Source organism: Pleurodeles waltl, chromosome 7 (assembly GCF_031143425.1).
Source record: "Pleurodeles waltl isolate 20211129_DDA chromosome 7, aPleWal1.hap1.20221129, whole genome shotgun sequence".
Lineage (NCBI taxonomy): Eukaryota > Metazoa > Chordata > Amphibia > Caudata > Salamandridae > Pleurodeles > Pleurodeles waltl.
In genome coordinates this window covers 1045643867-1045670119 of record NC_090446.1, presented here as the reverse complement: position 1 = coordinate 1045670119, position 26253 = coordinate 1045643867, and the positions used below count along the sequence as shown (strand labels likewise).

The 26253-nt window shown below is 45.1% G+C and overlaps 1 protein-coding gene across 8 annotated transcripts in view; it reads left to right on the top strand.

The window, feature by feature from the left end:
- HELZ (helicase with zinc finger) overlaps positions 1 to 26253 on the top strand; it is a 1413339-nt gene that overhangs the window by 290566 nt on the left and 1096520 nt on the right. For all 8 annotated transcript variants that reach the window (XM_069199901.1, XM_069199892.1, XM_069199898.1 and 5 more), the window contains one exon: positions 15402 to 15477. In XM_069199901.1, coding sequence (XP_069056002.1) covers positions 15402 to 15477 — 76 coding nt within the window. The remainder of the gene's footprint in view (positions 1 to 15401; positions 15478 to 26253) is intronic.

Below are 26253 nucleotides of genomic sequence, written 5' to 3'. Positions count from 1 at the left end.
CGCTAATGTTTAATCTAACAGATAAAGTACTGACACCAAGGCAAACCAGGGTACTGAAAAAAGAACTGGGTTTAGTCCCCACTCCCAGTTTTACAGTTTATATTGTGAGATTGCCGAAATATGCAAGAAGCTCAAACTTCCTGCCTTCTTCATTGAGAAGCAAGAATTGAACCATGATTGTGACAGATCTATTGACAGTCTCCACATTCTGTCCCCTTTTTACAGTGATCCCTAATGATAAACAGACCTTTGAACAGCCTTTAAAGGAATAAAGCCTATTAATCCAATGAAAATTAAAACTTTCCAGAATATGACTCGGAATGAAAGATTGGCATTGAAGTAATGTGTCAGTGATCCCACTATTGTTATCAAGCCAGCCAGTACGGGAGGAGGAATTGCCCTCCTCTCTAAGAAAGATTAGGTGACTGAATGCAAATGTCTGTTAGCAGATAGTATACACTACAGGATGATTACTGAGGATTCTACTATGCGCTTGTACAGAACTGTTCATAGTTTAGTTGAAGAGGCACAGATTGGTGGTTAGATATCTAAGAAAAAATCAGACTTCTGATTAAAAAAAGATCCAATAACACTCTACGTTTACATCCTGCCTAAAATGTATAAAAAATGAGATCACCGACCAGGTTGCAATCAATGACAAGTATTGGTTCTATTTTGGAACCTTCATCACAATTTGCTGACTTTTTTCTCCATACTTTTGTGCAAGGAACATTGACCTACCTTAACGATACAAAAGACCTCTTACAGCTGCTGCGTTTCATCCTATTTGATTCGTCTAATAATCTGTTTCTTGGTTTGGACATTGAAAGCCTCTATACCAGCCTGCCCCAGGACATCACTTTGGACACTATAGTGGAGATTCTTTAACAAGAAGATTGGCAAAATAACACCCCACACCATTTCATTTTAGAATGCAGCAAGGTTGGCACCGTCCAAACCTATGGGACTTAGATGGTGAGTACCTTAACCCCGAGTGTGGCAGGACTGTACATGCATCACTTTGAAGTACTCCTCAAAATCCTTACAGGTATGTTCGAGCCAGAAATTGCCACAGCATGCTGTTGCTTCATTGCAACTATCTCCTGGGACTTGACTTATTTTCTGCCTACATGGGAGAGGACTCTGTAGACCCAACAGCCATCTTTGCTACTACCATATTCAGGTATGGGGGATGGTGTCTTCCCAGGGGTCCTGAAAAGCGGATTAGGGCTAACATTCCTGAGATCTGTTTTAGAACCTTAGTGGTGTAGGTATTGATTCTAATACTTAGCATTTTGACACTATGATGGAACTTTTCCTATATTTCACTTTTCGTCACGCTCTGCTATTATATTTCCTTATCCTGATCATTGCCATACATGCCATTTTATCTATAATGCAGTTGATTTAATAAAATACATTGAACTGGTCTTCTACTCTTGTTTATCTTTGCATATGTGAGGCAAATGTAACTAAGAGAAAAGCATGAGATCTGTTCCACCACGATTTCCCTGAGAAATCAGAATGTCATGCTCACGACTGCCACAAATTGCCACCACTTTTGTGGGTGCTGGTGAGGGACTGCTAGCTGGCCAGAAGGGTTAGGCCGACAGTTGTTACACGGTGTGGGATTGGCCTCAGTTCCCCACAGTCTGGTGGTGCTGCTGCCTTACTGCTATGAAAGTGCTATATTGATGATATTTTGTTCATGTTGAAAGGGAAATAAGAGACAGTTAATGATTTTAATTCTTGGTTAAATTTGTATGATCATCAGTTGAACTTAAAATACATCATGAGTAGAACTACCCTTGTCTTCCTCAATGTGAACATAATTTCTGTCAAGGGAGTCTTAAGACTAACATGTAAAACAAACCTATAGTTAAGAACAGTCTGATGAAATTCAATAGTTTTGACCCACAACCACTGCACAAAAAACGTCTTTATGGCCAGTTCTTATGAATTCGGCTTAACTGTACTGACCTACAAACAAAAGAAACAAAAGGAGCTGGCAACAAAACTGAAGAGTTGCGATTATTCAGATTCCATTATATACAGGAGCCACAAGATGGCTAGTAAGCAAAATAGACAGGGACTTCTCTACCCAGCACCTAAGATCCAAGCTTCCAACCCTCTGACTTGGGTGATAATTACAATATAGTCTTGGATCATATCAAAAGAATCATTAGTAGGAATTGGCATATAATTAACTTGATATCATTGAACTTTGAAAAACAAAGTTTGCCCATTAAAGAGGCTGTAACATACAAGACTACCTTGTGCTATCCATCCGAATATGCCATTGACAAAATCTGCCACTGATTTCCAACCAGTTGTGGGACATTACCCATGCCGATCATGTAGTGTGTGCCACTTGACCACCTCAACAAAGTCCATTAACTTGTTTTAGGAAAACCCCTGTGTTATGAGCAATCATACAAGTTGCAACACAGCACATGTAATCTAGCTGATTACTGGTACTTGTGATATGAGATACAGAGATACACTGGGATGACCAGCAGAAAGATCAGGATTCGGATTGGGAAGCACAGAAGTAACATCAGTTGTAAGAAAATTACGACTAAGATGAGCAGTCATTATTTAAGGCTAAACCACACTGTGGATGACCTTCACTGGGTCATCCTAGAGATTGTAGATAACTCTAAGAAGAATACGTTATACGGTTCCCACTAAAAGGTAGGACTGCGTATTAGGGTGGTAAAACTTCGACGACAGGACAGAGTCGATGTACACCATCTGTAACTACCGACCCAGTTTCTAGCTAGCTCACACTGCCACACCTGACCCCCAACCTTTCCTGGGTAACCGATGAACTGCAGCCTCGAACATGACATTCTGACTTTCAAGGAAGTCATGGAAACCGATCATACACCTTTCATTGTTTCACTCATGCAGGCCCAGAGTGAACACTAGAAAGACACAAATAAATGTTTTCAATCATTTATTGAGATAGTTGTATTCTTGCTTAGAGAGAATGAGCTGTGATAATTATGCAGATGAAACAAAGCATTGTAACCAGTGTTACTACCATGGTGAAAAGAATAAACAGTCCAACCATGAGGGTCTTAGATCTATATCTTTCTACCTGTCTCTATCTACAGTCTGAGAGCATACCTGGTGTCCCCTCTGCCTGTGTCTGATCTAATCGTATAGCCTGAGAACACCATACCTGGGAAGCTGAGCCAGGGTGCCAGTCTAGAGTGGAGTTGGCAGTCCTTCTCTGCCAGATGAAAGATCAGCAGAGCTGCATGTCGAACACAGCATTCGTTCCAGAACAGTAGTGGCCGGAGTGCTCCTCTGACCCCATGAGGCAGTGAACAGTTTATAAAATCAAAAACACCCTGTGGTAGAGGCACAGCTCTGATGCAATGATATTTCTAGATGAGAAACTTCTTCGAACAGGTAACGCAAGCATTAGAATAGCTTGTACTGTGTTCCTAGCCTTGATCAGAGTGTACAAGTTGCATATCGAGAAAAGCTGACTAAAAACAAGCATAGTATACAATATATTTTCGGAATAATATCACACAAGTATAAAGTATGTAAAAAAGTAATTGCCAAAAGCGATGTCAGCTAAAACATAAAATATAGAAAAAGCTAAGATAAAATGGAGAACAAGTGTGGGTCCAAGAAGGCCTCAAGACAAATGTAGGTAGGATCCTCATTGAAGGAGAGCAACCCAGACTTTTATAACCGGATTAAACAACATCCAATGGGTAGTCTTTAAACGATGAGTACCATTTTCTGTACATTTCGTACACAGACTTGTAGCACAACTTTGGCGTTCCCAGATAATAAGGGACGAGATGAGAAACATTTCATACTATTGTTTTTATGGCAAAAAAGATCATTCCACCCCACTGGGTGTGCCTGCACTAACTGTGCTATTGTACTGCCCAAATATGCTACCTTTATATTTCCCCTCAAAAGCAAACAGTTGTTTTTAAGTTCAGTTTACATCTTGGTCAGGTTTATGTACATTTGAAGCATGCATTTTATTACAGTAATAACCTGTCTGTCTTGGATATATCAACACCCTTAATGATTTTTTTTAAAAACAATATGGAGCACACATCCTGCTCTTAGGAATGAGTCCTTTTACTAATCATTTCCAGTATGACTGATTGCTTCATTTTAAGGTTTCACATGCACAGCGCTTGTGCTGTTCTTGTGAAATCTATTGTATGCAATATAAATCTTAAAAGGTGCTTACATTTCACCTTTGCTTTTCATTGGTTCCTGTGCTTGCCACTTACGTTTCCTCCATTTCTATGGGCTGTAGAATATTTCCAGTGTTTACCAATGCCTATTACACATGTGTGTGCTCTTATCAGTGTCTTGATGCCTAAGTACTGCTTTCATTCACTTTGTGGACTTTTTTTAAGCTTTTGTCTGCACAGCGTTTACACTCTGCTTGTTTTTGCACTGCTGCTTAGCCATGCGTGTGGTACCAAAAGGGCCACCGCTGTGGCCATGCGCTCTGGTACCCTCAGGCACACCGGCTGCGCGCGCACAGAGTGCATTCACCTCCACCAGTGGGACTCGCCTTTGATGTGTCCAGTGACTCGTGCTGACTTCCCTCCAACACAAATCCGACACCTGCCTTAAAAAATGTTTTGACAAGACATATCCATTCACTTTTGCCAGCTATTTGGAAAAGCTTTGTTCTTTTTTCCTGTGGCCTATTTTTTAGATTTTCGCCTAAAAGATCTTGGTTTAATTTTTTTTCAATAAGCATATTTGTCAGTGAAATTTCATCCCTCTTTTTATTTTAATGTTCAGATTCCTGGATAAATCTTTTCCTCTAACTGAGTTGATGCATATTCAACACGGTCATAAAAGAGGCCCAGGTTATTCCTAACACTGGAGATTTTTTCTATCGAGAGGGGGTAGGATTTTGATGGTGCGGTCCATTCAATCAAATCCCAGCTTCACAAATGATACTCTGATTTGTCCAAGACTAGCATTAAGATAGCCTAGATGGTTGGGCGATAGCTGCTTAGACACTGTTTTCCCAAAAATCACAATTGTGAACCTTTGTGAGGCTTTCATTCTTCTCAGTCCACCCACTAAGGTGGATATAGATGCCTGATACTTAAGGGTCAAGAGATATTTCAGGCTTAGTGTATGTTATATATTTTGTTAATATTATTGATATCACTGTATGTAATGGTGCTTGTGCCACTGGTAAACTTCAAGGGTGTTCCTCATTCTCACTTTAGAGGAGTGCATGAACAGTAGTTGCTGCTTCCCTTAACGTCCCTGTGGATAACTTTTCTGTATTTTTTTAGTGGAACATTTCATCCCACAATGATAAATAAATCCCCCCACCTTCACATTCCTCTGTTTTTTGTCATTCTACCTTTGTGGTGGTGGACCTCATTCTGTAAAACATCTTCAGATGAGATCCTTTATTTCAGTCCTTCTCTGTGGTTTCCCACTGCACACTTTATTTTCAACATTTACACAATCACCTTCTTCTATTTCATTGGTTGGGAATCCTGGTATATTCTAGGCACTGCGTTGATGCAGAAACTGTGTACAACTTTTGCTGGCAAATAATGAGATCTTTAATGTAAGTCTTCTTTTTCTCACTTTGCACTTGTGTTCTGTTTTGATTTTGCTTATAGGCGCCCTTCTCAAAAGATGACTATTATCTTGTTCTAAATGTTGCAATGCAACATTATTTTTTTCTTGTGTGCAATTATCGAAGTTATACTTTAACACATAATAGGGCAGTACACCACAGTCCACCCCACTCCAATTCAAAACACACACCCCCAGTCCTCTCCAGTTCACCACACTCTAATCCTCCCAACCCACCCCACACCAATCAACCCCACTCCAATCCAAAACAAACTATTCCACTCCAGTACAGCAATCCAAACAAATCTGCCCTACTCCACAACAATCTTCCCCACCCCAATCCAAAACAATCTGCCCTACTCCAGTGCCAAACAATCTGATCCATTCCAATCCCAAACAATCGGTCCCACTCCAATCTAACACAATCTGCCCTACTCCAATCTACTCCACTCCAATTCAAAGCAATCTGCCCCTCTTCAGTCTGCCCCACTCGAATACAAAACAATCTGCCACACTCCAAACAGCCCTTTTCCAGTCCAATCTGCCACAGTCCTATCCAATCCATCTCACGCCTTCCTAATCCACCACACTCCAGTCCTCCCAACCCACCCAACTCTAATCTGCCCCACTTCCATCCAAACCAGTTTCCCCACTCCAGTACTGAAATCCACAACAATCTGCCCCAATCCAAAACAATCTGCCACACTCCAATCAAAAACAAACTGCCCCAATCCAACCTGCCCCACTCCAGTCCAAAACAATCTGGTCCATTTTAATCAGCCCCACTCCAATCCAAAACAGCCTGCCCCAATACAATCTGCACCACTTCAGTCTGCCCCACGTCAACCAAAACAATCTTCTCCAAACCAGTCTGCTCCACTCCAATCAAAAACAATCTGCCTCACTGCTAACCAGAACAATCTGTCCAATTCCAGTCCAAATCGATCTGCCCCAGTACAATCCAAAACAATCTGCCCCCCCTCCAATCCAAAACTGCCTGCCCACTCCAATCGACAACAATCTGCCCCACTGCTATCTAAAACAATCTGCCCCATTCCAATCGACAACAATCTGCCCCATTCCAATCGACAACAATCTGCCCCATTCTAATCGACAACAATCTGCCCCATTCCAATCCAAAACAATCTTCTCCAAACCAGTCTGCCCCGCTCCAAACAAAAACAATCTGCCCCACTGCTAACCAGAACAATCTGTCCAATTCCAATCCACAGCAATCTGCCCCACTTCAATCCACAACAGTCTGCCCCACTCCAATCCAAAACAATCTGCCCTACTCCAATCCAAAAAAGATCTTCCCCTCCCCAAACCAAAACAGTCTGCCCCACTCAAACCTGGCTCACTCTAATTCAAAACAGCCTACCACACTCCAATCCAAAATAATCTGTCCCACCACAATCTGCCCCACTTCAGTCCAAAACAATCTGCCCCACCCCAATCTAAAACAACCTGCCTCACTCCAATCTCCCCCCATCAATCCAAAACAATCTGTCCCACTCCAGACTGCCCGCTCCAACCCAGTTGGCCTCCCCCCAATTCAATCAACCCTACTCTATCCCAATTCAGTCTACTCCATCCCAATTCACTCCACTCCAATCCACCCCACACCAATCCACCCTAAACAATCCAATCCACCTCAGTCCAGCCCAAACCAATCTACCTTACTCAGTCCACCACAATCCAACCTACTCCAGTCCAACCCACCCCATTGCAGCCCAAGCCACCCCACTCCAATCCAACCCATCCCACTCTAATACACCACATTCCAATACAACCCACCCCACTCCAGTACAACCCATTGCAATCCAACCCATTGGAATCTAACCTAGTCCATCTCATTCAAATCCACCCGCCTCACTCCAGTCCAGTCCACCTTAACCCTCCCCAGTACTTTCCAGTTCACTTTAATCCACCCTACTCCAAAGCAATACAACCTTCAGCACCTTAATCCACCCCTCTTCATTCAAATCCATCCCACATCAGTCCAATCCACCACACTCCACACCAGTCTAATCCATCTGGCTCAATCAAGTTCAGTCCACCCCACCTCACTCCAATCCACCCCACCCCAGTCCAGTCCACTCCACTCAAACAAATCCACCTCACTCCATTCCTGTCCTCTCCACTCCAATCCAGTTCACTCCACTCATACCAGCTCCAATCAACCCCACCTGAATACATTCCACCCCACTCCAATTCACCCTACCACACCCTAATCAGCTATGTTGTTTTTAAGCTTTGTCAGAGGCTTTCTTCCTCAATATCGGGGCATAGAGGTAATATTTGGACATCTGACCACTGACTGGCACCCTTAGCGGAGAAAGTGAGATACAATGCGGGGGTGGATACGATTAGTGGTTAATGACAATTGCTTTATTGAAGGCCTTGTTTAATCCGCTGTCCGCAGCTTTTAATAACCAGGTCCGCCTGCCTCCGTTTGCCCCATAGGGCCTTAACGAGCCCCATTTTGATGTATTAATTTATTTATTTGTATTTCCACTCACTGTAATTCATGTGTGTCACTCATATCGTTACTATATTGGTACCACATAGTATATAGCCAGTGGGACTGACAAAAGGAAGCATTCGTAAGCATGATGTCTGTCCTTGTCTGTCCATATACCCTCACATATTGTTGTTTTCATGTTGAGTTTGCAGTGCTTACTACGGCTGAAATGAGAACCAGCTCATAGAGCACAGCAAGAATGCAGTGATCTTAAATTTATCCACTGTTTATTTGGTTGCCTCTGCGTCTTTTCGTAATTCACAGTTACCGGGCCAATGTACCCAGGGGAGATGTAAGTCAGTAACTTGCATGAGTGAATAAATTCACTCCATACCTCACTTCCACATCCCCAGTAGTGCTTACAAATACACTAAGTATAGGATAGCATCCCCCTGACTTGGGAGAATAGGGATCTTCTTAGCAAGGCTCTGAGGAAAGCTATGTGACCTGGTTGGGCCAAGGTGGCTGAAATATGTAGACAGTGACAATTTGGAGGTGTAAGGGATCACTGACTAAATTAATCTACAGCTCTTTTTGTTTTAATCTTACACAAATTCCTGAATCCAGAATAAAGGTCTCATTCAGTTCCACTTAAGCAAGAGTTGTTCCAAAATATACAGCATGAATATTTTGAAGCTCTGTGATTGTCACTGAAGCAGGATGCGTGACCATTGCACCAAGGTGTCTGTGGCCCTATAAAGAACTTCTTACTTAAAGAACCATGATTAACTGTAAGGTCTCTGAATGCCACTTGAAGCAGAATGTGAGTTCATTGCAATACGAACACTCTGACCCCACAAAGAACTGGATAACCTGGATTATGAAGGTCAGCCATTATAATATAGCGAGTTCCCCAGGTTGGTTGGAAAAACTGTGTGTGACCTTAAAATACTGGTAGTTGCCCTTCTTCGAGGGGACCACAATATTGGTGTAGTTTTTAATACAAGTATGTGTCAAGTTGGGGACACCACTAGGGTGGTACTGTCTGGCAGGCACTTTCTTCCCATGCTTGCAAATTGGGCCTCAGCCTTGAGAATATGAGATGTATGGAGAGTCTGGAACTTTCTGTCCAAAGAATTCATCCCCCCTCCTCCCAAATGGAGTACAGGTACAGTTCTTGAATCCATTTTTTTTGTTTAATCCTAGCTGCTGACATATGAAAAGTCTGTGCCCACATCTTGCCAGAGAGCATCTTATACCACACAATCCTAGAGACTGAAATCAGAAGGTCAAGGGAGGTTGAACGAACTGTAATGGATCAGTGCCTGGCCTCTCATAAACATGAAAATTAACACTTAGCTACAAACAGATGATGGACAGGGGAGTGGTCACTCCCCTTTCTTTTGTCAGTTTCATGCCAGAGCAGAGACCCAGGTTCCATGGGCTGGTGTAATACTGGTTTATGCAAAGAGGGCACCAAATTTGCTCTTCAAAGCAAACCAGAGGCTTGGGGGGGATTACCCCTCCAAAGCCGTGTAACACCTATTTCCAAGAGAGAGAGTGTTGCTTCCCTCTCCCACAGGAAATCCTTTGTTCTGCCTTTTTTTGCTTGAGCTGGTCAAGCAGCAGGAGGGCAGAAACCTGTCTGAGGAGTTGCAGCAGCGCGGGCTGCCTGGAAAACCCTAGAAGACTTATAGGAGCAATACTGGGGAGGTCCTCTAATGAGCCCCCAGAGTGCATGGAATCATGCAACAAATACTGACAACAGTGTTGGGTTATGATTCTGACATGTTTGAAACCAAACATGCCCAGGTTCGGAGTTACCATTATGTAACATGGCTTCCCTGCACTTACCAAGTCCAGTGTAATGGAACTGGAATTGGTAGGGGGACCTCTGCATATGCAGGGGTGCCCTCACACACAGCGACCTGCATCCTGCCCTTTGGGCTGGAAGGGCCTACCCTGGGGTCACTTGTAGTGATTTCACCTGTGGTGAAAGGGTGCATGCACCTTTTAACGCAGACTGCAATGGCAGGCCTGCAGACAAATTTTGCATGTGCTCCCATGGGTGGCATAATACATGCTGCAGCCTCTGGGGGGGTGGAGGGGGCTGGTGTCCCAATGCCCTGGGTACCTAAGTACCACAAACTAGGGACTTCTAAGGGACAACATTATACCAATTGTGGAGTGCAGAAAGGTCCAAGGCAACCAAATTCAGAGGAGACCGCACAATCAATGGGGTCCTGGTTAACAGGATCCTAGTGAAAACAGTCTGCACACTGATAGGCAAAAAGTGGGGGTACCTTCCTAAAATCCCCCCAGATCAGGCTTCCTAGTAGCACTTTTATTGACCCCGCAACCAAACTGGAAATTGCCACAGTCTTTGCCAGGTAGTACAGTACACACTATGGCAAACGGGAGTGTTTGGAATGTGAGTGTTCACCTCCGCCTATCCCTGACCTTTCTCTACTCACCCTAAGAGATAATTCATGCAACTGGTGCCATGACCTTCGACACCCAGACCCGATAGCACACGAATAGAATATTGCTCTAGACACAAATCTGTACTGGCTCCCCTTATGCTATGTACTTTGAAGCAACTTACATGGGTTTTTGCCACCAGAAATCAACCTTTCAGTCATAGTTATCTTCCGCAAAGCTGGCAGATGTTATTCATTCTGCCCATTTTCCCCCATTAACAACAAAGCCGAAATCTTAACAGAAATCTTGAAAATTGGACTTCTTGAAGTTATTTTATGTTTGGTCCACCAAGACCAAAGTGGACCCATTCTGGCCCGAGCCACTAGATACTGCATATCCAGACTCCACTGGCCTCTGTTTAATGCACATGGTTGAGCTCTAGAATGAGGCTAAAGGCCTAAAAGTAAACTGATAAAAATCCGCATTTATCTTGCTCAGGGGTGACTCAGGGTGCCAGACTGGAGGACCAACTCACCCACACTTTCTCCCCCTTTCTCAGTAGGACCTCACCTACCTCAGGACTTACGTCCTCAACATAGCACACTTCTCTTTGTTCTCAGAGCTGCTGAGCTAAATGATTTCGTAGCTTATTTCCGGTATTGTTGAGTTCTCGGTTTTAGGTGCAGGTTGCCCCTTCCAATGTGTTATACACCTCTGAAGGGTAAGGAATGGAGTTTTCTTGAACATAAACTCCACTTTCTGTTGTTCTTTTTCCATCTTCTGGATCTCCAAAGACCTTCTTGTATAAAGATTAGGTATATGCACTTCCCCCTCAGCAAAGCATTTAAAGCATCGAACATCCCCTGTGCTCCACCACTGCTGCCTCTTTGACGGTGAAGTATTCTACTGTGTGGTCCTGTTTAGTCTCTTAAAATTAGGTCCCTGAGTGGTAAGTAGTCAAGCTGCCAAAGGCATGGCCATCACTACCTTCTCCAGCAAGAGCTTGGCGTGGCCAGAGATTGATATCAATCTGACATCTGTTGTGCTAACTAGAAACAGCTGGGCATTGCTTACCAAAATACAGTCGCTCTATTAATTTGATCTATTTACATGAGAGAAATTAGTGTTATCTGTCACCTCTTGATGTTCTGTCCATGTGTTCTGCAGTTATAAGTTGTTTCTAACCGGCCTGTAAAAAATGCCAACACACAGCCAACTGGACCCAGAGAACCAATTGAGTCTGTGAAGGCCACCAGATTTACCACATTATATTAAAAGAAGACTATGGAGGTGATTGAGATGACCATCAGTTGTGTCCTTGAAGGATTTTTATTTTTTTTAGTACAAGGAAGCGCTCTAGTCAACTCTATGGCGTTTTATGGAACTGCTATTTGGTAAAATGCTGCACTTCAGAATAGGGATAACATCTTTGAAAACATGGCATCTGTGTGAACTTTTTCAGGAGCCCAATGGTAATTAGGAGTTACTGAGCTCAAATTGTAGCAATAACAGCCTTTTGCCTTTGAAGTTGTGGGACAAACCTTACTGTGAGCTCACTACTGGACACCAAATACAAACCTCGGGATAGCTATGTAGAGCTGTCCAAGGTTTTGAGAAGGAGGTGATATGGAGTAGAGACTCAGAACGGATTATGAATTATTCATTGTCCAGCCAGAGTTTTTATTTGAAAAGTAAAAATAAAAGTACTGTAATCCCCACATACAGCTAAATACTACATATAAAAATGAGTCCAAAATTATGCACAATTATACATTGAATCACCGTGTGGGCAGGCAGTCGGTCAACACTGTCTTTGCACTTTCCCGCGCTGTTGGCACTACGAATGTCACAATCAATAAATCAGTGTCAGGTACGATAAATTGTTCTCCAGACTCTTTTTTTTTTTTTGGTAGGACGTTAACGTCAATATAGCTGTATCTGTATCGTAATAATGTAGCTGCTTTTCTTTTCTGTATGTTAACTGATCGAAGTCTCGACTATATTTCACTTTCGTACTGTATCTATTACAACTCGAGAACCAATTCACTTCCTTATTCTGTCGGCCTGATACGGGATGCAATTTTGACACAAGCAGGTGCACTAGCCCCGCCCAGATTGTTGATGTTTCCTGTCCCTGCTCATAGCCTCAGGCGTGCTATATCACATCAGAAGAAATATCACTGGGAAAGCCAATCGGTCTCGCCTATACGTGATGTCATGTGATTGTCAATGTTTTTTGCTAGTTATGTTGTTTAGTGTGATATGCTATGGTATCGTATGGTTTATTATTGTATGTCATAGTCTGCTATTTTGTTGTACGGTATAGTATGGTATATTATGGTATGAATGAGACTCCTCTGCTTTTTATGCGCTCATACCGGCAAGATCTGGGTAGACCAGTGGAAGAAAAATCACTTGGACTAAAAGTGAAGGGGGTGTGGGCAGAAGGCCGGCTGGCTAGGCATATGGCTGGAACACATATAGGGCTTCCACTAAGAAACCTACTTCTCGTCCATAAAGCGCTGTAGCTCCTCGTGGAGACAGTAAACACTGTCATAGCTACAACATGGAGAGCATCGGAGAAGACCGGAATCGATGTAGTGTCCTAGGGTGACCAGACTTCACGGTTTTTAGAGGACTGTCCCGGTATCCGGACGATTCTCTTAATTTTAAATAAATATCCCTATTTTTGGAACAAAGGCCAGATTAGTAAATAAATGTCCAGGTGTTTGCTCCTCAAAATTTGGTCACCCTATACTGTCCGTATGTTAAGACCAGGTTGAAAGGGAAGAGTGAGTGGGTCTAGTTACATGGCCTCTTTTAAGACACCGGATGGTGGAAAGAGCAGCCAGGGGTATTTACCTGCAACAGTCACAATTCCAAATGAATGCCAAGTGCTGTGAGGCCAAGCAAGGTTGTTTCACAAAAGTTTTTAAAAACCTCAAAATCAATTATTGTTTGCGCTTATCTTTTAACACTTTAAAAATTGTTTCTTTTTACGATATGTAGTTTTCTTTAAAGTCAAATACGACTTCAAGTCGGGTAATTACGTAGTCTTTAAAACCGCTTCCTTTTTCTTCTCTTTGTCTGTAGCAGTCTCAGTGTTAAGAAAGGCGGGAACGGTTTAGCCAAACACGCTGTCTTTTATGTTTTATTCCAGTAGTCTCTTTTCTTACCGATTGCATCAACTCTATGCAAACAATTGATGTGAAACCAAAACAATCGCGGGCCGCCCGATGTCTGGGAACACAGCATGTGCTGCAAGGCTGCGTTATTTAGTTGAAAACATTTAATTACTAAGAACACTGCACCCGCAAATCAAGAGTATCCTAAGGTGGGGAAAAAACAAACCGCGACTAACAAAAAGGACACAGGCAGGGCGACAAAAACAAACAGTTGAATCGAAATATCTGTAAATTGGTTATTTTTAAAAACATAATATAGTGCAAACGTTTGTAATTTCTCTGGTGTGTACGTTGTTGCTCTGGGTATTGATCGCTAACTTTTAACAGGAATTGGCAAAGCTACTAGGTCTCGCCTAGACAGTTGTGTTTTAGCAGTGTTGTACACCAGTGTGGCAGCTGTTCAACATGGCTAAATGTTACTCGGGTGGGGGTCTATTGGGGTGGGGTAGACTGGGGTGAAGTGGAATATGCTAGTTTTAGGGTGGAGTGGGGTAGAATGGGATCAGGTGGATTGGGGTAGATTGGAGTGGAGAGTTGGGTAGATTAGCATGGTATATTTTACTGGGGTAGATTGAATTGGCATAAATTGTGGGTGGAGCGGGGTAGATTCGCTTAGAGTGGGCTAGATTACAGTGGGATATATTGGAGTAGATTGGAGTGGACGGTATTGGAGTGGGGTAGATTGGAGTTGGGTAGATTAGAATGGAGTAGGCTACATTAGGGTGGAATGGGGGTAGATTGGAGTAAAATAGGAGTTGGGTAGATTGGAATGAAAAGGATATGACGGGTTGATTGTGGTAGATTGGAGTGAAGTGGGGTAGGATGGAGTGTAAGCAAGTTGTAATGGTGTTAGATAAAGTGGGGTGGGTTAGATTGGGATGAGGTGGGATACATTGGAGTGGTGTAGATTTGGGTGAAGTGAGTTAAATTTGACTGGAGTGAGATAGATTTGAATGGCTTGTGGTAGAATGGAGTGGAGTAGATTGGGTAGAGTAGAATGGGGTGTGGTAGATTGCAGTAGATTGCAGTGAGGTAGATTGGGGGGATTGGAGTTGTGTAGATTGGGGAGTGGGGTGTAGTGGAGCTGGTTAGACTGTAGTGGAGTGGGATTGATTGGGGAAGAGTGAAGTGGGGTAGATTAGGGTGAAGTGGGTTAGATTGGATGGATTAGAGTAGGGTAGATTGTAATGGAGTGGGGTAGATTGAAGGGAATGATTCACATTTTATAAAAACATTGAACCGTGCAATAAAAGAAGCCAGGAGTGAAACATTGAGAACGACCCAACCAGCAGGTGCAAATGACATCCTGAGCACTGCTTTCTGCTGCTCTGGCAATAACTGTTTGAAATGTGATCGTCCCACAGTGGGTTGATAGAACACTAGACGGGCTGCCCGTCCAGTCGAATCCTGAAGGGAGCTCACACAAGCAAGTCAGTGGCTGAAGGCGACTGACCAAAACCCTCTATCTCTATAGCATGTTTTGAGTGCTGCATGTTGTGTATTTATTGCGCAGGCATGAACTCTGATAAACTGCAGCCTGCGAAGCCAGACTCAAACCTGTTGAGCAAGTTAAAACAGCACAGTAGTTAACAATCATGGCAAATACAACTTTTTTAACTCAATGAAACAAATTCCACAGAGAAATGCGTTGCTTTTTATGTGTAAGGTTGTCATGTCTTTCTTGACATAAATATATCAAACCCATTACATTTTTATTGTTCTTTTAGGAACTCAAGATGGTTGGCTGTTCCGCCCTCCTCCACGAGGGGTCACAAGCAGTGAGGAGTACACATTATGCAAAAGGTAAAAGGATTCTCTTTTTTTTTATTACATTGATTCCTGCTTTCTGATTGACATTTCATGCAATATTTTGTAAAATAGTCACTTTAACTTGAGGCCATGACATTACAACAGTTTGTTTGCAAAATCAGCTTGTCGCTATGTTTATTTTAGGTTGAGATACGAGATACAAATGTTTTGTTTGCCCCTTGTAATAACAACAAGCACTTACCAAACCAATAGGTCTCGCCTATGCAAGATCTGTTGGCTTAGCTAATGTCTTTTAGCCATGTTTTACAGAAATGCAGCTGCTGTGAAATATGGGTAAAAGTAAAATAAATAAATAAATGCTATGCCACGGTCAGCGCTGGCCGTATCAGAGCAATTGTATTTTTTGTGTGTGAGTGGTGGGGGTGGGCTACATGGATAATGGGATGGTAAGTAGCAGGGAACCAGCAACACCGCCGACGTCGGTTGAGGGTGGGTTATCCCTATGACATAGCCAGCGCTGGCCGCATCATAGTGCTTTTCTGGGGGAGGGGAACAACAGACCACAGCAGGGTGGGCAGTAGGAGGGAAGAAGTAACACAGACAGCATGAAGGGTGCAAGAGAAAAAGCATCACTGATAATGGGCACTATGACACAGCCAACACTGTCCACATCATAACATTTTGTTTTCTTACGGTGGGTGGGGGGGAGGACACACAAGCAACAGGATGATGGTAGGGAAGAAGCAACCAAGGACAAAGGGATAGCAGGGAAGAAGCAACACGGACAATGTGGGTGGAAGGGAAGAACCCGCATGGGCAACAATGGTGGGTAGGAAGAAGCAACTCATACAGTGACTATCAAAAGGAGAAGAAGAAAACAAATAGTACCTCAATCACAGCGAGAGTAGCAGCAGGGCACTAATCGTGTATTCCATGTTCCACATGGAATACAAGGAAGTGAAAGTGGCAGGCAGTTACCAATTAAAAGGAGGCAAATAAAAGTGACAATGAAGCCAACAAATGGTAAGCAACTGGTTGGCTACAAGCTCCTTTTAGTAAAGAAAATCTCTGGAAGGTGACAGTGCATAAGCTGTATCTTAGATGAAACCTAAAAGTCAGTTAGAAATTCAGACATATACCCATGCATAGCGAGGTCAAACATGAGGTCCATTGGTTTATTCAACTGCCATTCACACATTACTTCTGCTCACCACATAATGTAACATAGGGTGGATGAGCTCTAAAAAAAAAAAAACCTGCACTTTAGTGTAGTGGCTGGTAGATCAATACTTGATTTAGCCAATCCTTTTTTTTCTTTTAATGTATTTATCATTTTTTTTATGTCATCCTTTTGTGTGACAAAGAGAAAACCATGGCACATCACAAATTCCATGTTTCTTGTCTTTATTTTTCCGTGATAAGTTGGTGAATGTCCGAACAGATGAAATTCAGCAAGTTTGTCGATGCTACAAATGTCAACAAGCCGAACTAATTGTAACAATTCAAAACCTTCCACAGCCGACACGTGTTTCGTCAGTACTTGACTTTCTCAAGGCGAAAATGAATATGTTGCTGGGATATATATCAAGTGTTGCAGTAGCACAAAGATGTCTACTGCACGTGGAAACGGTCTCCTTATTTATGCATGTTCCAAATTATAAAGACTCCGGTGAGTCAAGGAGTCAGATCTAGAGTTATCCATATGTGTGGATCTGACCATGTTACATCAGTTAGACAATCCATCCGAGTAGCGAGGTCAGCGTCCCGTCCTCTTTTTTTTTTTTTTCCCCATCGGGACGCAGACTCCGCTACTCGGACGGATTGTCTAACTGACGTATCATGGTCAGATCCACGCTTATGGATAACTCTAGATCTGACTCCTTGACTCGCAGGAGTTTTTATAATTTGGAACACGCATAAATAAGGAGACCGTTTCCACGTGCAGTAGACATCTTTGTGCCACTGCAACACTTGATATATATCCCGGCAACATATTCATTTTCGCCTTGAAAAAGTCAAGTACTGACGAAACACGTGTCGGCTATGGAAGGGTATGAATTGTTAAAATTCGTTCGGCTTGTTGACATTGGTAGCATCGACAAACTTGCTGAATTTCATCTGTTCGGACATTCACCAACTTATCACGGAAAAATACAAGAAACCTGGAATTTGTGATGTGCCGTGGTTTTCTCTTTGTCGTCTAAACAAGTCAACACCCATGGTTTACATTCACCACACCCTGTGGCTGGGTGTATAACCACTGGCACTCCTTGGACTAATTTAGGGGACATCGCATATTGTTTTGTTGCAAAATACTCAAGCGTACACTTTGGAAGCGGGCACCATGTATACACAGCCACGTTTCGTGTTTTTTTTAAATCATCCTTTTGTGTGTAAACCAAGTCTTCAGGATACTGTAATTCAAAGACAATAGTATATTTTGTTTGTGCCAATAAGATGAGTATGTTGCTGTGATGTGCATTAAAACTAAAGATGGTTTCCATATTTGTTCTAAGTACACCTGCCTGCTAGGAAGCACCAGTAGTGCTTTATTACATTTATATGAGGTGTTAATCACCATTTTACATCACGAAAACGTAAGCATAGAACACATAACAAAACTGTGCAGCAAGATTAACATATACAGCAGATGAGCATTAGAATGTACCTGAGGTGTAGTTTGGCCCCACTCCCTCAATGAGGGAGGGGTCGTCACTGGATCCAACCATAACAGCAGCATATATCACAGTAGCACATTTTTGTGTGTGGAGGGAATAAGGGGGTCCCACGTATGCTCCTGACACACATCTGCTGAACTCTCGGACTCTATCCTCAGGGTCGCAGATTCCACCTCACGCCCTCCCTCATTCATTCATGCCCCTGGCAACAACCAGAGATATCCCTTGGGAGGGACCCAGGGAACCCTATGGTTCCCTGGCTACCTCACCCAGATGCTTAAACATCTCCCTCCAGATCTCCAAGTCCTGCTCCACGTTCTCATCTGTATGCACGCATCGCAGCCTACCCTTCTCTGCAGTTGACCACTCATTCATATCCACTGACCATTTGCACCAGAGTGGAGGGGCAGTAGCTATCCAGTGTATTGCTATGCATCTCCTGGCCAACACTAGTCCCAGCTGCTTGTACCGGTGTCCCACCTTCTGCCCATCCCCTGGGATCGGCATAAGTCTGAGCAGGCAGTGATGCCCTGTACTGTACAGCCTGATACTCGTTTCCTCCTACAGTGTCCCTAACACCCCAGCCCAGTAATCCACCACCCGCAGACACCACTATATCATGTGGAGGAAAACGGCCGGGGAACCCCCACACCAAGGGCAAGCATCCGGGAAAGAGCCACCTAAGTCTTTGCGGCGTGTGAAGCATCCGGTGTAGATATTCAAATTGCTTATGTTTGAAGTGTACATTACTAGCCATGTGCTTACCAGGGCACCGGCACGTCTCCATTCCAAGTCAGCGAGGTGGTCATCGAAATCCTCCAGCCATCTGGCATGGACGTGGTCCAGAGCTATGCTCCTGTCAGCCTTCATCACCCCATATATCCAGAAAATGAGGCCCCTTCCAGTGCCAGTGTACAATTTAAACCAGAGCGTGCTGGATTCCTTTGATTCCTCCGGGAAGGGCCGCCAGATCCCCTGTAGTGTACAGGAGAGATTTGCAAACTGGAGGAACTGTCCCAGTGTCACTCCAAACAGGTTGGCAACATCTGTCTAAGTGATGAAGGTGCCTTTCAAGTATAGATCGCCCAGCGTCAACTGCCACCCTCCAGCCACTGCGTTGTGTACATCTGGTATTGTATGTGCTGAAAAGTTTTAGCCACTCCAGTGGTAGCAGTCGTGCATAAGGCATCCTATGGAGGAGACTCTGAACGGCCTGGTTCCACGCTGCTGCTGCCTGCTGCACCACACGCCCACGGTCCGTCAGCACCCTGGCACCATACATTAGTAGCTGAGGGAGGGTATTATCGTCTTCCAAGACCACTAGCAAGTGTTTTTCCAAGTGGGGACCCTCAACGCACCACAGGGTCGCATACTGCAAGCACCCTGCAAGGTGATAGAGACGCAGGTCTTGGATGTCCCAGGCCGCCCTCAACGGGATCCAATTTTAGAATGTCCAGTCTGACCCAACTCTCTTTGCCCTCCCATACCAATGTCACCAGTAGACTATTAAGCTCTGCGAACAGGGACTGAGAGAAATCATAAAAGGAGTTCTGCATTGTATACAGACAGCAGGGCAGCAGCACCTTCTTGCTCAGGGCCACTCTGCCCATCACTGATACCGAGAGAATGTTCCAGAACCGATTCACGCAGCCCAGTTAGCACCCAACCCATGTTCAGGTCATACAGAGGTCCCTCCTCGTGGGCAATTTGGTTTCCTGAGTACCAGAACTTATCCAATTCCCAAGGCAGATCCACCATCAGAAGCCCCTCCTTTGGGAGTCCCTCCTGCCCCGCCAAAGCGAACAACCCCGTCTTTAGGCAGTTAACTTTCAGCCCCAAGGCACCAGCAAAGTTATCAAACACTTTCATCAGCTTGGGGATTGATGCTTCTGGCCGACATAGGTACAGTCGGGTGTCATCAGCATACATTGATACTACATGTCGCGAGAATCCCACCAGCACACCCACTCTGCCAATTCCCACCTAAGACCTGGCCTAGCAGTTCGGGCTGGACTGTTCCCATGGGGAACAGGGTCAAGACTGATTTGCATATGGCTGGGTCCAAACTGGAATGGCATGGGCAACAAAAAAACGATGGATTTAGGCCCAGATCACTGTACTGGGGGTGAATGTTTGACAATGTTCAGCATTCCGTCCATCTCTTGTTGTTTTTGCTTTGTCGCCCTAAGTGGGAAGGGTATGCCCGGACGTGGGTCCTGTGCTTCCTATGCCACTGGATTTAAGCTAGCCTGGCTGATGAGGGGTGAAACCCCGAAACCGGTCCCAGGATGCTTGTTTCCAGTCCAGGGAAGACCTGGCCTAGCAGTTCGGGCTGGACTGTTCCCATGGGGAACAGGGTCAAGACTGATTTGCATATGGCTGGGTCCAAACTGGAATGGCATGGGCAGCAAAAAAACGATGGATTTAGACCCCAGATCACTGTACTAGGGTGAATGTTTGACAATGTTCAGCATTCCGTCCATCTCTTGTTGTTTTTGCTTTGTCGCCCTAAGTGGGAAGGGTATGCCCAGACGTAGGTCCCGTGCTTCCCATGCCACTGGATTCAAGCTAGCCTGGCTGATGAGGGGTGAAACCCTGAAACCGGTCCCAGGATGCTTGTTTCCAGTCCAGGGAAGACCCGGTCTAGCAGTTCGGGCTGTACTGTTCCCATGGGGAACAGGGTCAAGACTGATTTGCATATGGCTGGGTCCAAACTGGAATGGCATGGGCAGCAAAAAAAGGATGGATTTAGGCCCAGATCACTGTACTGGGGGTGAATGTTTGACAATGTTCAGCATTCCGTCCATCTCTTGTTGTTTTTGCTTTGTCGCCATACAGAGGTCCCTCCTCGTGGGCAATTTGGTTTCCTGAGTACCAGAACTTATCCAATTCCCAAGGCAGATCCACCATCAGAAGCCCCTCCTTTAGGAGTCCCTCCTGCCCCGCCAAAGCGAACAACCCCGTCTTAAGGCGGTTAACTTTCAGCCCCAAGGCACCAGCAAAGTCATCAAACACTTTCATCAGCTTGGGGATTGATGCTTCTGGCCGACATAGGTACAGTCTGGTGTCATCAGCATACATTGATACTACATGTCGCGAGAATCCCACCGGCACACCCACTCTGCCAATTCCCACCTAAGACACTCCACCAAGGGATCCTTTGCCAAGACGATTAGGAGTGGGGACAGTGGGCAACCCTGTTTTGTGCCTTTCTCCACCAGGAAAGTCTGACTCCACCCCCCATTCATACCCACGCTGCAGGTGCGGTGTATAGAAGGCACATTTGCGACCAAACCTCAGGACCTACTCCCGACGTTGCAGAATCTCCAACAGATACTCCCAATCGAGGGTATCAAAGGCCTTCCTGATATCCACCGCTACCAGCGCCACCTCATGGACTGCCCCCAAGTCAAGTGCATCATATGTGACAGGTGCTGGAGATTCATATGTGTTCCCCTCCCTGGTATGAACCCACACCGATCCTCCGCTATCAGGCTCTGCACTACCTGCCTCAGTCTCGTGGCCAATACCCTGGAGAGTATCTTTGCGTCTACATTAGGCATTGAGAGTGGCCTGTATGAGCTGGAGTCATTTGGATCCCTATCAGGCTTAGGCAGCATTGCAATGAGCGTCTTGCACATGGGTGCTGGCAGAGAATCCCGGTCCCGAGCCTCCAACAGCATCTCCAGTAGTCTTGTGACCAGTAAGGCATAGTAAGACTAGTTGAACTCCACCGGCACGCTATCAGGACCTGGGCACTTGCCATGGGACATGTCCCGAATAACTGTTCCAAACTTCGCCTGTAAGGTGGGGCAAGTCTACACGGTCCAGGAAGTCACCCACCTCGAATCGCACGTCACTCTCCGGGGCCGCATACACTCCCGCCAAATGGTCACGCAGGAGGGCATTTATGCTCAGCTGTCCTGCTAAACGTGTGGTGTCAGTTTGAGTCAGCGGTAAAATCAAGTGGGAGGTATTTCCCCCTGTTAAGAAGCCACACTAACAGGTGTCCCTCACAATGCAACCAATGGCGGTAATCTCTTCTGGTGAAATGGTACAGTCTGTCCCATACAGTAGCCACCCTGTGTTGGGCCCCCGGCATAGCCTCATCTGTGACTCACGCCACCCAGCTTCCCGCTGTAGGTCAGCCAGTATATCCTCTGCCTCAATTGGCTCTTTTTCCAAACAGCGTCTAGTACCACATGTAGGAAGCTGGCCTGGTGCGTAGTAGACACATATGGTTTTTACACCTCATACCAGGTCCAGGCAACCTCTATTTGTTAGTGAACACTGTCTAGGAAGCATAGAAAAACAACAAGCATTGGTAAGAAACAGCAGAAAATAGCTAGGACCCTATAGGGCGGCAGGATTATATGCTAAAATAGTGGATTGTGAAGCTAGTTCCCACGCCCAAGGATCTGGAGTAGTTAGTAGGGAGCTGAGAGAACTTGGAACACCAAGAGGTGAGTATCTAGATGACCCCCAGTGACCAGGCGAATCAGAGGTAAGTTACCTGGTCTTACCACAGACTAACAAGGGACTTGGAAAAGGAAGTTTGGAAGAACAGGACCAGCCTAGTGGAACCCATCGGTGGATTCCGGATGGATAAAGAGGACCTCCAAAAAAAGAGGACATAGTCCATTCCATGCATGATTGTCCAGGTGGGGCAGGAGCCACTGCCCACCCTTCTGTGGGAGAAGATCTGGGTCGACGGTGGAAGATGGAGGTCAGCTGTGTAGCTTAGGAGCTGCAGCAGAGTCCTTGACATCATGCAGAAGCTGTCCCACACCGGTCTCAGACGAGCCAGTGGTCAGGAAGACCACCAGCAAGTCCGGTGCAAATCTGGACAGAAGAGGGTTTGCAGAGCGGAAGAGCACCAGCAAGGTCTAAGGGACTTGACCATTGGAGGGGTGTCTGGGCTGACCCTCAGCAGTTGGGAGAGTCACCAGAAGCAGTTGTAACCCCCACGGGCAACAACTGGCAGCAGGCACAGTAAGTTGCAGTGAGAACCAGTCAGCACACCTGGAGAGGAGCCCTCGTCACTGGTGCAGTAGAGAAGAGATTGTTCTTGCAAGGATGAAGTGCAGGAGGCTGGGGCTACTTGGAGCCTGAAGATCCCTCGGAGCAGGAGTCAGCAAGTCTTGGTTGCTGCAGACTCTCCTTCAATGGTTGAGTCCCCTGGACCTTGCTGGTCCTCTTCAGCCTTGCAACTCTTTTTTATTTGCTTCTTCTTGCATTTGCCAGGGCTTGTTGGTGGTTCTCCTAAACCACTAACCATCTGTGACCCGATGACCAACAACATCTCCACCGCTCCAAGGACTTATCTTCAGCTCCTAGGCTCCACAGCTGGTCTTCTTTTCCCATCGACCCGGATCTTCACCCACAGAAGGGTGGGTAGAGGCTCCTGCCCAGACTGGACACTCCATGGTGGACTGGACTCTCTCTCCCCTTCTTTTGCCAATCCTATTCTTCCAAAATCCACCTTTCGTTTCTTCTAGTCTGGTCCTGTTCTTGCCCAATCCATTTTTTAAGTCCTTCTGTTAGTCCTTGGGAAGACCAGGTACTTACCTATTCTCTCCTGGTGGCTGGGGGTCACTTAGGTACTCACTTCTTGGGGTACCTAGTTGTTTCAGCTTCCCTCTAACGACTCTACTACCACTTCTATCCCTAGCAGTAGCAACAATAATGGTAGCAGCAGTCAGTCCAAAAGTGTAGTTGGGCTCTGTTTGGGGACAACAGTGGGTTCTGTGGGCTAGTCGGAGAGACCTCTGAGGCTGTTTTGGTCTCGGAGGATGGCATTGACCTTGCCACCCTAGCTGCTTGTCCCATCATGGCTGTCAACACTTCCTTGTTGAAGTGTTGGCAGGTAATCAGATCTCAGCACGCGCTCGGGAGGGTTTGTGAAGCCTTTGCTTCCCTATATATACAATTTAGTTTTTCTTTAAATACTAAAAAAACTAGTAAACGGATTTACACCAAATAACAGAATGGTCGCTTTCTAGACCAAGAGCTACCTTTCTGCCAAATTTGATGTAATTCCGTCCAGTGGTTCAGGCGCTATAGCTGTGGAAAAATGAATCGGGGGAAAAAAGCATTTTGGGACCACCCCTCCATTTTTCTTGGCCTCCACTTGATGGATCACCGCAAAACTTTCCAGACAGCAGCTCATATGAATTTTGTGCGTAAAAATGTTGTGAAGATTTGTCAACCCGTGCCAAAGATATAGGCCAGTAAAAAAAAAAGAAAAAAGCTTTTTGTATACAAACTAAGTCCTAACTACCCACTGGCAACCGCCACTGGGTAATATATATATATCCCCACAAATCCTTAAAAATAGCCTTGCCATCCCAAAACCTATACCCACCTTAAAAATTAATTATCCTTGCCACCCTGACTCCTAAAATTACTTTACCACTCAAAAATGAATACCCACTCTAAAAATATCCTTGCCATCCCAAAACCTATACCCACCCTAAAATACCCTTATCACCCAAAAACAACACATACCCCACCCTAAGCCCTAAAATTACACTTACCATCCCAAAACCCATACCCACTCATACATAAACAGTCATGGTGGTAAAGACTATTTCATAGTAAAGCCTTTGTTGTGAAGGCTTTTTTGGTTGTGCCGTTGTTAATGAGACTGTTTCCTGTGAGGGAATCGCCAAGCAGTGGATAGGAGTGATCCAGGTCAACATTGGCAACACAATTAAAGCTTCCACCAACAAGAAGCACATGCGGCATCAGGGGATCCAGCACAAGGGACAACGTGTTGAGAAACAAGAATTTGTCAACATTTTGTGCATAGATATTAACAAGAGAAATAGCTTTTTACAAGTGATTTGAAAGTGTGTGCCCTGCCACACTCAAATTAGCATCCCCCTAGCAAAGTCTGAGAACATGGTGTATACACCTTGACTCTGCTAGTGCTCACATAGGGCAGCCCCCTCCTTAGCATTCTATTGAGTCTCCTGCAACAGCGCTATGTGGATTCGCTGCAGGTAAGCTTGCACCTTGAAATGCTTAACCATATTATTCACGTCCCTCACATTCCAGAAGATAAGTTTGTAGGCATTAACGTTATCCCCCATTAGCAGGTATCACAGTCCGGCCACAACCTCCCAGGCCCTGTAGCAGTAGGCGGTAGCATTATCTTCACAGCCAGTGGAGATCGAATAGAGAGCAGACATCCACCAGACCCCAACCAAAAATAGGTAACAACAAAAACATTCCAACTACCCCCCTTCCCAAGACAGTAAGGTAACAGCTCCCCATCCAAACTAAGATACTAAACCAAACAAACCAGTAAGCCAGGGATACACTTACAACACTTCCTTTGGGCTGTCTGAAGAAGGACTTAGTCCTCATCAAAAGAGAGAGCACTGATGAGGCAGTCCCACATCCAGCCATGCAAAAAGGAAAGAGCACCCCCCCAGCCGTAGGGGTTCCCCAGGCAGCCGTAGGGTTTCCCCAGGAGACAAAGCATCCCCCACAGTTCCCTCTCAAGTGTACGATTGAAACCAAAGAGTCAGTTGATATCATCAGCAGTCTGCAGGGTTACCCGATGGTGAAGAGAGAACAGGCCCTTCTGGCCACCTTTCTGTGAAGTCAGTACACAAGGAAAGCAACCATTTTCGCCCCTTCCACTTTTTCTGGCACTTCCACCACTCTGATATTTTTGCTGTTGGCACAATTTTCTGAGTCCTCCGCTTGGGCCTCCAGGACTTGTACTTTCTCAAGGACATCAACCATTTGGTTCCTCAAATCCGCAGTTGTCTGGACCACCTCCTGCAATGTAAGCTCAATAGCCATGATGCCCTCCGCCAAATTACAATGGACTGCTGTGTTAATTTTGTTTTCCAAGGTTTCCTTAGAGTCTCTAATAGCCAGCAGGATAGAGTACAGCTTGTCATGTGGCACTGTACCTAGCCTTTCGGTGGGCTAGTCTCACTTCCTGCATTTGTGGTGCGGCATGATGTTAGGTGAGGGATATGTAAGTACAGTATGGGGCTCCCAAGCAGCAGACAGTGGAAGACTGCCGCACTTCCTCTATGTCCAAATAGTAAGTCTCCTTCAGGGCCATGCACTGCTCACCTCCCAGTGCAACAGGTATAAAGCCAAAGGACCA